The sequence below is a fragment of the Trachemys scripta genome, chromosome 12 (assembly GCF_013100865.1).
Source record: "Trachemys scripta elegans isolate TJP31775 chromosome 12, CAS_Tse_1.0, whole genome shotgun sequence".
NCBI classification, from domain to species: Eukaryota; Metazoa; Chordata; order Testudines; family Emydidae; genus Trachemys; species Trachemys scripta.
In genome coordinates, this window is record NC_048309.1 from 17,363,518 (window position 1) to 17,377,660 (window position 14,143).

General features: G+C 46.7%; 1 protein-coding gene across 3 annotated transcripts in view; it reads left to right on the forward strand.

The window, feature by feature from the left end:
* The window catches only part of PREX1 (phosphatidylinositol-3,4,5-trisphosphate dependent Rac exchange factor 1), a 220,400-nt gene that overhangs the window by 97,664 nt on the left and 108,593 nt on the right, over positions 1-14,143 (forward strand). For all 3 annotated transcript variants that reach the window (XM_034786896.1, XM_034786897.1, XM_034786895.1), the window contains exons 4-5: positions 6,917-7,021; positions 11,544-11,645. In XM_034786896.1, the coding sequence (XP_034642787.1) occupies positions 6,917-7,021; positions 11,544-11,645 (207 nt within the window). The remainder of the gene's footprint in view (positions 1-6,916; positions 7,022-11,543; positions 11,646-14,143) is intronic.

Genomic DNA, 14,143 nt, shown 5'->3' on the forward strand with positions numbered 1-14,143 from the left:
TACATTTTACAGAACAATGCTTATACTCTTTCACGGTGAACTACACTTTTCACATTACATAGCATATGTGATTTCAGTACAAGGTCGCATTTTCCATCTTAATATTGAGTGCCTGTGGCTTTGCTGTTAGAGATCACAGACGCAGGTCCGGGCAACAGAATTCAGCTTGCATGCGGCCATGATAAGCCATTGTCTTTCGGCTTCTGCGCCCTCCTTTCCCACATACCAAGCAAAGCCTGCTGACTGCTGCGGTTTTCCTGTTAACCTTCAGCAGCAGAAAACAAACTAACCCCCCCCATCCAATTCTCTGGGATGATCGCTTTATCCCTCCCCCCACCGCATGGCTGGTATCAGGGAAGATCCCTGCAGAAACCAAACTAACCCTCCCGCCCCTCCCGCCATGAATTTTCTGGGATGATCGCTGTATCCCTCTCCCCACCGCGTGGCTGGTAACAGGGAAGATCCCTGCTAGCCAAATGCGAAAAGCTCAGGGCCAATTCCCCCCCCCACACCCCGCTGCGCTTGGCTAACTGCAGGGAAGGATTTCTTTTCAGCCACAGGCAAACAGCCCAGTAGGAACGGCCACCTCTGTCCCCTTAATTAAATTCCCGTATTTCAACCAGGTTACCATGAGCGATATCACTCTCCTGAGGATTACACAGCGAGATAAAGAACGGATGTTGCTTGAATGCCAGCAAACACCGGGACCATACGCTGCCAGGCTTTGTCAGGCAATGATACCAGATTACTTGCTGCAAGCATGGCGTGGTCAAGTGTCCTACCATGGTGAGAGGTGGGGTAGTGGTGGCGGCCCCCCCCCAGAACTGCATGCAGCTCGGTGTAGAAGCAGCATGTCCGCGGCTCTGACCCGGAGCGACCGTTTGCCTCCTTTGTTTTTTGATAGGCTTGTCTGAGCTCCTTGACTTTTAAGGCTGCACTGCCCAGAAACCTTGTGGCAAGGCTTTTGGAGTACTTCCAGGAGAGCTTCATGGAGATGTCCCTGGAGGATTTCCGCTCCATCCCCAGACACGTTAACAGACTTTTCCAGTAGATGTACTGGCCACGAATGCATCCCAAGTCCGTAGGGCAAAGTAATCATTAAAAAACGCTTGCTTATAAAACAAGTTTTATATTTTAAAAGGTAAACTCACCTGAGGTCCCTTCCATGGGGTCATGGTCTTGGATACTGGCTTGGGAGGGTTGGGAGGGTACTTCAGTCAGGCTGAGAAAAAGATCCTGGCTGTTGGGGAGAACGGAGTGCTGGGTGCTCTCTGCAAGCTCGTCCTCCTCCTCCTCCTCCTCTTCCCTGTCCGCAGAATCCTCAGGTGTAGCTGATGAGATTATCCCCGCCTCGGAATCCACGGTGAGAGGTGGGGTAGTGGTGGCGGCCCCCCCCCAGAACTGCATGCAGCTCGGTGTAGAAGCAGCATGTCCGCGGCTCTGACCCGGAGCGACCGTTTGCCTCCTTTGTTTTTTGATAGGCTTGTCTGAGCTCCTTGACTTTCACGCGGCACTGATCTGAGTCCCTATTGTGGCCTCTCTCCATCATGCCCTTGGGGATTTTTTCAAAAGTTTTGGCATTTCGTCTTTTCGAAAGAAGTTCTGCTAGCACTGAATCCTCTCCCCATATAGTGATCAGATCTAGTACCTCCCGTACGGTCCATGCTGGTGCTCTTTTTCGATTATCGGCCTGTATGGTTATCTATGCTGATGAGCTGAGCTATCTGTGGTCACCTGTGCTCTCCACGCTGGGCAAACAGGAAATGAAATTCAAATGTTCGCAGGGCTTTTCCTGTCTACCTGGCCAGTGCATCTGAGTTCAGATTACTGTCCCGAGCGGTCACAATAGTGCACTGTGGGACAGCTCCCGGAGGCCAATACTATCGAATTGCGGCCACACTAACCCTAATTCGAAATGACAATATCGATTTTGGCGCTACTCCGCTCGTCAGGGTGCAGTACAGAAATCGATTTTAAGATCCCTTTATTTCGAAATAAATGGCTTCATTGTGAGGACGGGTGCAGGGTTAATTCGATTTAACGCTGCTAAATCCGAATTAAAGTCATAGTATAGACCAGGCCTAAGATTTCCAAAGAGGTCTACACCTCCATTTGAAATTTTTTAGGGGTCCGCAAATGAAAAAAGGTTGAAAACCACTCATATATAACTTTGTTATTGAAATGTTTAGTAATTCATTCTTAATCGAATACCCCTTATTAATGAAATATACATAAATGTGTAATAGAGAAATAATTAGACTGGGGTTCTCAACCATTTTCTTTCTGAGCTCCCCTTCCCCTCCTATAAAAACTCCAGGGCCCAGTGTGCCACAACAACTGTTTTTCTGCATATAAAAGCCAGGGCCGGCGTTAAAGGGTAGCAAGCAGAGCAATTGCCCAGGGCCACACACCATGGGGCACCACGAAGCTAAGTTCTTCAGGCTTTGGCTTCAGCCCTGAATGGTGGGGCTTGGTGCCCCGGGCTGCAGTCCCGTGCGGCGGGACTTTGGCTTTCTGCTCTGGGCCCTAGCGAGTCTAACACTGGCCATGCTTGGCGGATCCCTGAAACCTGCTCGCGGCCTCCCAAGAGGCCCCGGACCCCTGGTTGAGAACCACTGATTAGACAATAATGCTAGATGGATGAGTGCTACTGCAAATTTCGCTTGTATTGGAGTCTAATGGACTGGCACATTCTGCATCAATTTGCACTGAAGCCCGTACAATGCATTGTTCATAATGTCTACACGATCCTGTCCCACAGTTCCCAAGAGAGAAAGGCTTGCAGTCCATACATTGCAGTGAGTCAAACTCCTTCCAGTTCAGAAGATACAGTCAAGACTGGTCATAACCATAATTGCTATGTGTGTCCACCTAGGGCTCCAGTTCTAAGGAGATGCAGATGGAGATGCTGGGAGGTACTATCACCACTTAGTTCCAGGCAAGCAATGACCAAGAGAAGGTTAGCAAAGGGGGAGAAAGCAATCTCTTAGTATGTGGGGTCCTGCTGGAGCTCAGAAGATAATATACAGCCTGAAGTGCAGCAATGTGGAAGACAGAAAGGGCTAATTCTCAGGGGCCAGTGTCTTGCCACAATGCAGATTTAAATAATGATACCCTGGCAACTGGCAGTGAGATTTCTAATGCAGTGGCCTGGGTTTAAAGCAGATCTCCAGTTCCCCTCTTTGCTTAGGGTACCAGTGCCCCATGTCTGTAATTGGTACTATTCTAGTGAAGTCGTGGCACGTGTGAGCAAGCTGTACTATGGAGGTACCGTTCTTCTCAGCAGTTTTCCATGGAGTCATTGCATAGTTTCAGCGAAATGGTGGGCAGTATTTTGTCACAAGGAGAATAAAGGATGGAACACTCTGGGCTTTGAAGGGAAAAAGCCAACAATGATCCCCAAGAGATGCAGTTCTGGGACATAGCTGTAGAGCTGACACTTTTTCTGTAGCACATGTTGTTAGCCAGTTTGACAAGTGAGCAACCTAGATGCAGAAGGGAAAAAACCTTGAGATAACAAATATTCTAAAAATAAATCTTGTAAGTCTCTGGGTCCCCCTAGCAAATAGAGTAGAATGAATAGATGGATTTCCCACCCTGAATTGCATATGAAAATCACTAAAGGTTTTGTGAATCCAAACATCACTCTCGCCACATTGTTTTTCATTATGGTCAAGTCACAGCATAACCCAAAGGGGGTTAGTGGTGAGGAAGTTAGATAAAGCCTGTGACCTGAATGTGCCCGTGTATCTTCATGATCACCTGACTTAATAGCAAGTTCATCATTGTTCCCGATTACAAGTGCCACTTCCGTGTCACCTGCCAGATGTTAGCACAGATGTTCCCCTGCAGCAGATAGCTGTTTTTAAAAAAATGCTAAATTCAGCAAATAGAGTGAGAATCCCAGGACTCAAGTGCCCACAGGCTAATGGTGTCTCTTTCTGACATTTCCCTTGAATTTCTAAGCTCTAAACGTTTTCCCTGAGTTTCCTTGTCATAAAGACTCTTTTATGCAGACCATGGAAACATCAGGCTGTCTGCGGACCAGAAATGCACAGAGCTGGCGAGAGCTTGGTCTCTCTGTTATTGCCAGAGCTGATTCATGTCGGGTGGAAGCAGTACAGGAAGTCTGTGTGCAGATTCCTGGATCACAGTGAACTACCTGCTGACAGTGATATAACCTCAGAGGCCAAGCAGCATCTGCCTCCATATAACTTATGGTCTGAACAAAGCACAGAATTCCCCTTCCCCCACAAAAAACCCTCACAACACACAAGCGCTTTCATGGGACTTTGAGTTCTCTGTTATTTTTACATGACTGCTCCCTGCTGGAACAATGGGGCTTCCCATCAATGTCACAACAGTTAGGCACAAGTCAGCCAAGCAACATCTATTGATGTATATCTATGGCAACTGACCTGCACTGTAGGCCAGCCTTAGCCTTCATTCCGCCTTGGATCAGCAGTAGGGTGACCGGCTAGCAAGTGTGAAAAATCGGGACAGGGAGGAAGGGGTAAAAGGAGCCCATATTAAAAAAAGCCCCAAATATCAGGACTGTCCCTATAAAATGGGACATCTGGTCACCCTAATCAGCAGTGATGAAGACAAGACAGGTTGCTGACTAACCGAGCCACTAGGTCTAGGTAGGAGCCTTACTGGCTGATGGAAAGGAAGAGTATCAAAAATAGGGTGTAGATGCACCACTTGTAGGTCCAACCTCCAGTTCAGCAGTGCTGGTTTATTTGATTCCATCAGATTTCTGAGCTGCTATTAATTTGAATTAGATACATCTGCTGTTTGCCTGGTGCTGTGTGAATATGATCAGACAATGCTGTCTCAAGGATGAGGCAAGTTAATGCAGCATCCCCTAAGTACACTGGAATCAAGCAATCTCGAAGCATTTAAGAATGTGCTTAAGTTCCTGAATAAGGATGGAAAGGACCGCATGGTTAAAATTAAATGTGTGCTTAAATGCTTTGATGAATCGGGGCCCAAAAGCTGAGGGGCTCCTTTGAGGGGAACTTTTTTCTCTCCCCACTCCAAGGACTCCATGCAAGGCTCAGAGAGAATATGGGGGAACAAAGCTTTTAGGAATATTCCAATTTAGAGCAGTAAAAATTTATTTTTGTCAGTACAGCATCTCTGGGTCTGGATGCACATGGGGAGCAGATCTGCTGAGTAAGAAGGTGTCATTTTTACACAGTCCCTTGTCTGACCATAATTGCACTTTAAGGTAGTGGTAACTGTAGGTTCAGCATTCCAGGGGATAACATCTCTAATTATGGAACTGATCATTTCTTCATTGATGGGAAGGAGGGAAACCTCAGTGTCACCCAGAGAGGAAATTAAATACTTCAGACACTGAGTAATTTAAAGAATAGCTCTCATACTTGTGGGTCTTATGCATGAAAGGCAGCTGGAAAGGACTTGATGAAAGCACTCTGCTGTGTGTATAATTATTATATTGAGTCAAGTTTAGCAGGGTGATTTTGTCATGATACAAATATAAGCTCTCAGAATGTGGAACGCATGATGCTGCAGTCAGTAACCTGAGCAATGACATTTGCTCCTGTTGCATTGATACAAGCTCGCCTCCTGATCTGAAACAGATGCTGTCATGAGAATGGAGGCTATTTCTAGGAAACTAGTTTTCAAGCGTTCTGCTCCTGTGCGTCTGGAGCTGCATGAGGGAGTCAAGAAGAGCAAATATTGGAGGAACTCACCTGCCCAGCTTCTCCTTCTTTAACTTGCTCTTTTAAAGACACAATCAGCATGATTCCCAGTTCCCTCCATCCATGTGTGTCATGCATCCAGCCTGCCTTTTCCTGTGTCTGGTGGTCTGGAGCCTCCCTTTCTATCAAACTCCCCAGGATTAAAGCCATATACTGATGTGAGCCATGCAGCTGAGAGATAAAGGTCCAGAGCATCTGCTTGCCCACGTCTCACTCCAATTTCTTTGTGGCTGCTGCTTTGTTTGCCCTATGCCATTGGTATTATTGTGTTTGGGGAGAAATCAATTTAGTCTTAGCTCTGCACCCATCAATAAAAGGAGAAACAAATGCCCCATCAGATCAGTGATCCTTTGGTATAAAAACAAGCAGCACTTTACTCAGTTCATGAGCACGTGTCCAGCCCTGAAGCAGTTGACCTGAATGCTGAGTTAGCCTCCTGTATCAGTGTGTAAACACAGTTTCTCTTCCATGAGGTCATAGGGAATGCAGCTAATATTTCTCCGGATCCATGTGGCTTAACTGTTTCAAACAGCCATAGTTTTTGCATGGATCTGTGCATATCAACATAAATAAAGCTGTTAAAGTCTGCAAGTATCTAATCTGCAGCTTGCGGAGGAAGATCTATGTGGACCAATACCTGCAAGATACTGCTTCTAAAAGTGCCCATCTCATAGTTTGGGACAGATTGTGTCTGGTCCCTGGATATGGAAGGGTGCATGGAGCTTTCATCCCCTAGGGCACAAGAGCCTTTAAACTGCAAGGTGCTGGAAATGGTTTTTATTGCTTTTCTGTAAAATATTCCATGTTGTTCTCCAAATAAGTTATGTTTGCGGTGTGCTCAGCATCTCTAATCTATTACACTGGAAAAAATTCTACTGTCACTCTCACCCTGTGGTTTAAATAAAGTAGAACATGGTATTACCAGCTGCTTCTTGTACTTTAACAAGGAGATTTTCTTTCAGTTTGTGGGCGTGACATCATGTGTATGGCCAGAAGGATCATGTATATTTACAGCACGGTAGTTAAGGAATTAGAGGAGCACCTCCATTTATTGTTAATGTTGTGCCTAAATTCAGACTCCTTTGTAAAATATTTAATTTGTATTATTCTGAGAGAAAATACGCAAACCAGTTCTGTCCATACAATCATACTCTGAGTCAACATGTGTTACTTTTTTCTTGCAGAAAGACAAGTTCTTTGTATACGAGGAATATTGCAGCAACCATGAGAAAGCACTCAGGCTCCTAATGGAACTGAACAAGATTCCAGCAGTGAGAGCATTCCTCCTGGTGAGCATCTTCTCTAGCATTTTGCACTTAACAATCCAACTTTGTATTGTACTTACAAGGAACCTTTCATGTCCCAGGGGCTCAAAGCACTTTACAGACATGAACTATTCAAGCCTTACAGCTGCTGGGAGGGTAGATATTAATATGTCCATTGTTTTGATTGGCAAACTGAGTCACAGAACTAAATTCAGCCCTGGAACGAGCAATTTCAATAGGAGGTTGTTCCCATTTAGCCCAGAGATGAGTTGTCCCACAGATGATTAAATGAGTTGCCCAACAAGTCAATGGCAGAATTAGGACTAGAACCCCAGTGAATCTGGTTTCCCACTCCATGCTCTAGCCAATAGACAGAACTCCCTCCCAAAAAGTGAACTGCACTTCTTGATTATTTTCTGTTTCTTTGGTGGCATTTCCTCCCTCCAACATCCTCCTCCCATCTTCCTTGATTCCAGGTCATCTCTCCCTTGTTCCCAACCATGGGCAAAGGTATTGGGAGTGAGAGTTGCCACCAGCTGATAGCCTAACATCCTGAATCACCCTAAGTTCTTACTGCATGCCTTGAGGTAGAAAGGAGGCTGCCATTTTGAAAATGTGGTCCTTCATATGAGGGCTTCATTCCCTTCCACTCCTAACTTGTCTCCCACCTGCCAAAGGCCTAGTCCTTCCGGATTAAATAGAGAAGCAGAAGCCCCTTCTGAATGAATATCCCTTCCAGGTAGGCCCTCATCCTCTGGGCACTTTTCAGCCACAATTCCTAGACCTAACAGGAAGCATGGAGAACAAGAGTTCATTCCCTTAAGTATTTAGGCCCTCTTCACTCTTGTGAGTTTGAGTTAGTCCCATGATGTCACTGTGTTTTTGAAGCACTGAAGTGTCTCCTTCTAGCCTGTTGGCTCCTCTGTGTGTCACTGCAAAGGAAAAATTATTTGGGAGAAGGTCTAGACCAGGGGTCGGCAACCTTCAGCACGTGGCCCGTCAGGATAATCTGCTGGCGGGCCATGAGACATTTTGTTTACATTGACTGTCTTCAGGCACAGCCCCCTGCAGCTCCCAGTGGCCATGGTTTGCCGTTCCCAGCCAATGGGAGCTGCGGGAAGTGGCGCGGGCTTCAGGGACATGCTGGCCGCTGCTTCCCACAGCTCACATTGGCCGGGAACAGCAAACCATGGCCACTGGGAGCTGTGGGGGGCCGCACCTGTGGATGGTCAATGTAAACAAAATGTCTCGCGGCCTGCCAGCGGATTACCCTGATGGGCTGCGTGCCGAAGGTTGCCCCTGGTCTAGAGAGAAAAGTGCATATGACCATTGTTTCAGAGTGTTCTCTGCACCTACTAATTGGGCCAACAGAGACAAAAAGCATTAGCTATGTTGTTGGCCTCAACTGGCAAACTGGGCAGGAGGCCCAGAGTAAGAGATGATGTGCTGCCAACTGTCGTTTTCTGTAGCACCTGGATTCAAAAGATTCTTAAAATAGCTGTAAATATGGGGAAAACACTAAAGCCTGTGCTTTGCTGTGGCTGCTATAATTTCTTCCACCCCCAATCTCCCATGAAAGCCCACGTTATAATGTCACCCTGCAACGAGGGCTACATTAGAATACAAAGCATTGCTTGTGTGAATGGATTTGGCCTGGGTGCCCTCTCACAGCTGGTGAAATATAGAGTCCAGCTTCAGAAAATCTGGGAATATATCTGAAAACTTAGTAAGATTTAAATGGCAATTTTGATCCGGTGTTGGAGTGATGGGCGGAGAAGAGGCCTGGGAAGGACTGAATCACACGAGACTCTTGGAAAATTGAACTGAGAGCTTTGTGAGCTGGTAGCAAGCACCACAGATCTAGAATAGCCTGGAGCGTGGTTATTGTGCAGGAGATTGTATGAAAAAATATCATTCGGGGCTGTTGATAAATGGTGTCTGTGAGGGCTGTCTGAAAGTAGAGAGATGATTAAACCTACAGCCAAAAAAGCACCAATGCTCAGAGTGCTTCTGGGCCACTATAATGAATGATGCACTAGGAAAATGTTCTTAATGAACAAAGCAGGTGAAGCTTGGCTTGTTTGAGGCGTCATTACAAACATAAAACTTAACTTTGGTTGACTGGAAGGTTTTGTGAGTCTTTCAAATACACTTTGAATGAGTTATGGAACAACTCTGACCCTTTTACCTGGACTTGGTTGGGTTTGGATTTACTTTTCTTACTTCTTGTATCAGCAATAACTATACTGAGTGTATAGTTTGTGGAGAGTTTATATTGTCCCTTTCATTAACTACGTCTAACCAAAACTGGATGGGTTTGCCCTATCCTGGGTACAGACATGCCCATTTACCCTTTTCTGTCTGGAAACTGCAGGCTAAAATAAGATGCACTCATTAGGAACAGTATAATAAAGTTATGGCCAAAGTTTGAGCTGCAGGAAATCAAAGTCCACTGCATCCCATAGACAGTCTCACAGCCTAATCATATGTCACATAGGGTAAACAAAACATACCCTGGAACCAAACGGTGGGTTCAGACATGATGATTAGGCAGTGAGACTGTCTATGGGATGCAATGGACTTTGATTTCCTGCAGCTCAAACTTTGGCCATAACTTTAATGAGTGCATCTTCTTTTAGCCTTTTGGGTTCGATATCCTTGGGGCCCAATGGTGTAAGCCTTATATAGGTGAGCACTAACTCACATGAGAGGTCACATTAAGTTCAGCGGGACTATCGAGTAATGACATTAGTTGGGTTCCTTTTGCTGATTGCACATTTCCCCCTTCACATTGTTTGACATGTTCTGAACCTCAGTCAGTATAATGTTTATCTTTGGATTAAGAACTCCACACTACCATCTTTACCCAGAATGGCTCATCTCCTATTGATGCCTAGAGAGCTTTGAGCATCTAACTCCCTCCTTTGTGTCATCAGCACTTGCACACATAAATCTCCCGCCACAGTTAGTAGCATCTTCATGAAGCATTTCCCATCCTTTCACATTCTATCCACTGAGTTTCAGCATGACTTGCATGTCGGTGTTTTGTCAGGTGTTGTCAGTGCTCCAACTGAGCAGGTAGTTTTAGGAAGTGAAGACCAATTCTTGTTTTCCAGAAGGAGCTGGGCTCCAACACCAAAAAGGAAAATACTGGATAAAGCAGGGGTGGGCAAACTTTTTGGCCCGAGGGCCACATTGGGGGTCCGAAACTGTATGGAGGGCCAGTGTAGTGTATTAAATTGCTCCCCATGAGAATGTGCTACTTACGGTTGCCAGTCCTGGTGCTCTGAGCACCATGGTAAGGAGGCGGGGAGTGGGGGGATTGGATAAGGGGCAGAGGGTTCTGGGGGGCAGTCAGGGGACAGGGAGCAGGGGGCGGTTGGATAGGCATGGGAGTCCCAGGAGGCTTGTCAGGTGGTGGGGGTGTGGATAAGGGTTGGGGCAGTCACGAAACAGGGAGCGGGGGGGTTGGATAGGGGGTGGGGTCCCGGGGAGCGGTTAGGGGAGGGGGGTCCTGGGAGGGGGCAGTCGGGGACAAGGAGCAGGGGGCGTTGGATGGGTTGTGGGTTCTGAGGGGGCAGTCAGGGGATGGGAAGTGGGAGGGGACGGGGGCCAGACTGTTTGGGGAGGCACAGCCTTCCCTACCTGGGTGTAGAGCATTAAATTGCTCCTCGTAGGAATGTGCTACCTATAGTGTTCTACTTACAGCTGCCAGTCCTGGTGCTCCGTAAGTAGCACATTCCTACAGAGAGCAATTTAATACACTACACCTGGTGGCTCTCACCGCCGCGCTGCCTGGCAGGAGCTCACAGCCCCGCCGCCCAGAGTGCTGGCGGCACGGCGAGCTGAGGCTGCGGGGGCAGGGCCGGGGGCTAGCCTCCCCAGCCGGGAGCTCAAGGGCTGGGCAGGACCGTCATGCGGGCCGGATGTGGCCTGTGGGCCGTAGTTTGCCCACCTCTGGAATAAAGGATATAAAATGAGGAAGAAAAAAAATAAAAAGAACATCATTGCAGAGGGCTGATGGGACCTGTTATGCAGGATTCACTCCCACTCAGTTGCTATTAGTATTATTGTTTCTTTTGGGTCAGGAACAATTTTTCATTGTGTGTTTGTAGAGCACTTAGCACAGTGGGGTCCTAGTCCGTGACTGGGGTGCTTAGGCACTACCACAATTCAATTTACAATCGACTGGCCCCCAGCTCTGACTTGTCCTGAAAATTTATCAGAATTCCTCCAGCAACTCTTGACCACGGTTTGGGAATGACATTGCGTCTCCCTGGCTTTGTGCATGCAGTGTTCATAGAGTGCAGCATTCTTCTTCATTTCTTGTTCTGAAATGCTCTAGAGTGTTAACAGCAGCAGAAAAACAGTTGCTGCCTTTCAGGGAGTGGCTGCTTTTCAATGGTGATGAAGTGATTCTCTTTCCTGTACAATATGGTTTGGGATCCGAATGCGTGAACAGTGCTATGGAACTATAAAGTCATTATCCAAGAGAGTATGGGAGCTTTGTATCAATGATGATGTTTCTTTTCCTTTCTGTTTACAGAGCTGCATGCTTTTGGGAGGCAGAAAGACGACAGACATTCCACTAGAGGGTTATCTGCTGACACCAATTCAGAGAATTTGCAAATATCCACTTCTCCTAAAGGTACCATTTAGAATAGAATTTCCCCGGCTGGCTGCTTTGTTCCTGGGTTGCTTCCAGCCCTGGCTCTCGCGCTCTCACTTCTGCCCTCCGAGTTTGCATATCTAAAAGTTAACTTCCACCCTATGTGCATGAATGACTTCTGTAGGTGTAGTCAAAGGCTGGCTCTAGTCTAACAGATGGGTGATTACTGCAGTGGTTTGGGTAGATGAGAAAAGGAGATGTACTGACTCTGTAATGCTGTTCTGCTTGAGAGTCCCTTATGCTTACTCAGAAGAGTCAGTGCTAAGGTGCCACAAGGACTCCTCGTTGTTTTTGCTGATACAGACTAACACGGCTACCACTCTTGAGTGCTATTTTAGCCACTTCCTGAAAAGCTGTGTTCAAACAGAAGTTATATCATTATTCTGGGGGTGTTGGATGGCTCAGGGGATGAGAAATGGGCTATCAAGCCTTTCATCTCTAGGTCACTTGTTTGAATCTACCTGTGTCTAGAGGGATTACAACCTCTTGTTGTTTGGCAGCTTGTCTGAAATGTGTTCCGGTGTCTCAGCTCAGTTCCCAATTGACAGGTAACATTGCAAAAACCATCCTTCCCATTAGCACTAATTGGCTTCCTTGTTGGCAATCTCAGCAGATGAGCCAAAGAACCAATGGGCAATGAGGACTGACCTTACTTCTTATCCCTAGCAGTGGCCCCTCTGGGTCAGGACTGAGGCACATAGGCAAAGGCGGCCAGCATGGGAGAACTTGCACTGCCCATGCTGTACCTGTTTTGTGGTTAAAACAGAAGTCGTCAGTCTCCTGGGCTGCCAGTCTCATGCCTTCTACTAGAATCACATTCATTTATTAATACAAAAAAATAAAAGAAGCAACTGCCTTCCATCTCTAAAGAAAGGTCCCTTTGTGGGGAGTGAAGTAAGAAAATATATGTTCCAATCAGGGCTGGGGAAGCTGCCTTTGCCAGGCATAATGTTGTAGCGCCACTGTATGTCACAGAATGCCACTGTACTACTGTGTCCATTAGTCCCAAATGCATGAAAACTATCACTATCTAGGTGTGGACTCCTTGCCTTTTTCCTCCTTTTATTAAACCACTGCTTGTTTATTTGATCCTATTGTATTTTCTCTAATTCGCCGCCACTCCCCCAGACACTTGATTGGAGTTTTCAGTGTCAAATGTTTCCATTTGTGCTTGTGCAACTTTGCACACGCCCAATCACATGTACCTGCTGGTTTTCACACACTATCATTTGTGGGCACAACTGTTAGGATTTACACACACTGAAACTGTTTTGTGTGCAAACCAAATGCAGGCTGAGTTCACATTGGGTTTGCATACACAAAAGAGTGTGAGCATAAATGCAGAAATGGAGGACAATGGAGACTGCTATGAACATTTCTTCCTTACTAAAACAACAAGGAGTCCAGACTCCTCATTGTTTTTGTGGATACAGACTAACACGGCTACCCATCTGATACTTTTTTCCTTACTGTTGCCAATAGTTGGGAGATGACAATAGCCTTTGTCCTACAGTGCCACCAGCTCTGGTGTATCTTTGGACATAAGACTGGTCACATCTAGACCTTGTGAAGCCTGGTTTGAATGGTGTCTCAGCTCCTGCAATATATACATTTGTTTATGTGGGATAGTTTGGGGAGGGCTGGGTGTCTGTTCAGTCTTTGAATTTACACTGGGACTGTGAGCAACATTACTGTGCATAGAAAGACGGCTGCGGTGGTATCTGATAGGGTAAACAGGCCAGAGGAAGTGGGGATCTAAAAATGCGGTTGCTTTGCATTCCTGATCAAGGACCTTAGTAATATTTATGCTTCCTTGTTTCCACATTGTGGCTGGTTGCTTTATTGGCTCCCAGCTGTGTTTATCAGAGTGGTGGAGCCTGAAAATCTGAGGTTCCTTAGATTCTCTGGAGTTTCCAAAGGATTCAGAACACTGGCCACACACAGGAGAGTAGTGACCGGATTCTTGTTCCTGTTCCACTCTCTTTGCACTGTTCAGGAAAGTTCCTGCAGGTTGCCTGTATGGGGGAGTCCCCAGTGGGTGCAGAGCTTGTGGAGCTGGCTCCTACACCTGCCTTTGCATAGCCTGGTGGGCATGTTGGGGACATGCTGGATGTGGATGGCCAAAGTGGCTAGTGGATGATATCCTCTAACTATCCCCAACTGGGGAATGGTCTCTGGGCTGTTTTCACCTGTGACCAGGGTGGGTCAGAGAATCAGGGATCTCCTCTCCTGCACCTAGTGGAAGCTGGGCATAGCAGAGAATCGAGCCCTAAAAGAGAATGAAAGATATTGCTTCTGGAAGGCCATTGGTTTTCTATGCCTAGATTTCTCCTGCTGCCTTCCCCCCGCCCCTTGACCTTTTCTTTCACTCAGACCACATGCTTGGAGTTTCTTTCAGACAGTTTAGTGCCTTCTGCTTTTCCATCCATGTCCGGTAAGTCTCGCCTGCTGAGTCAGCCTGTGCTGAGTGGGGGTTG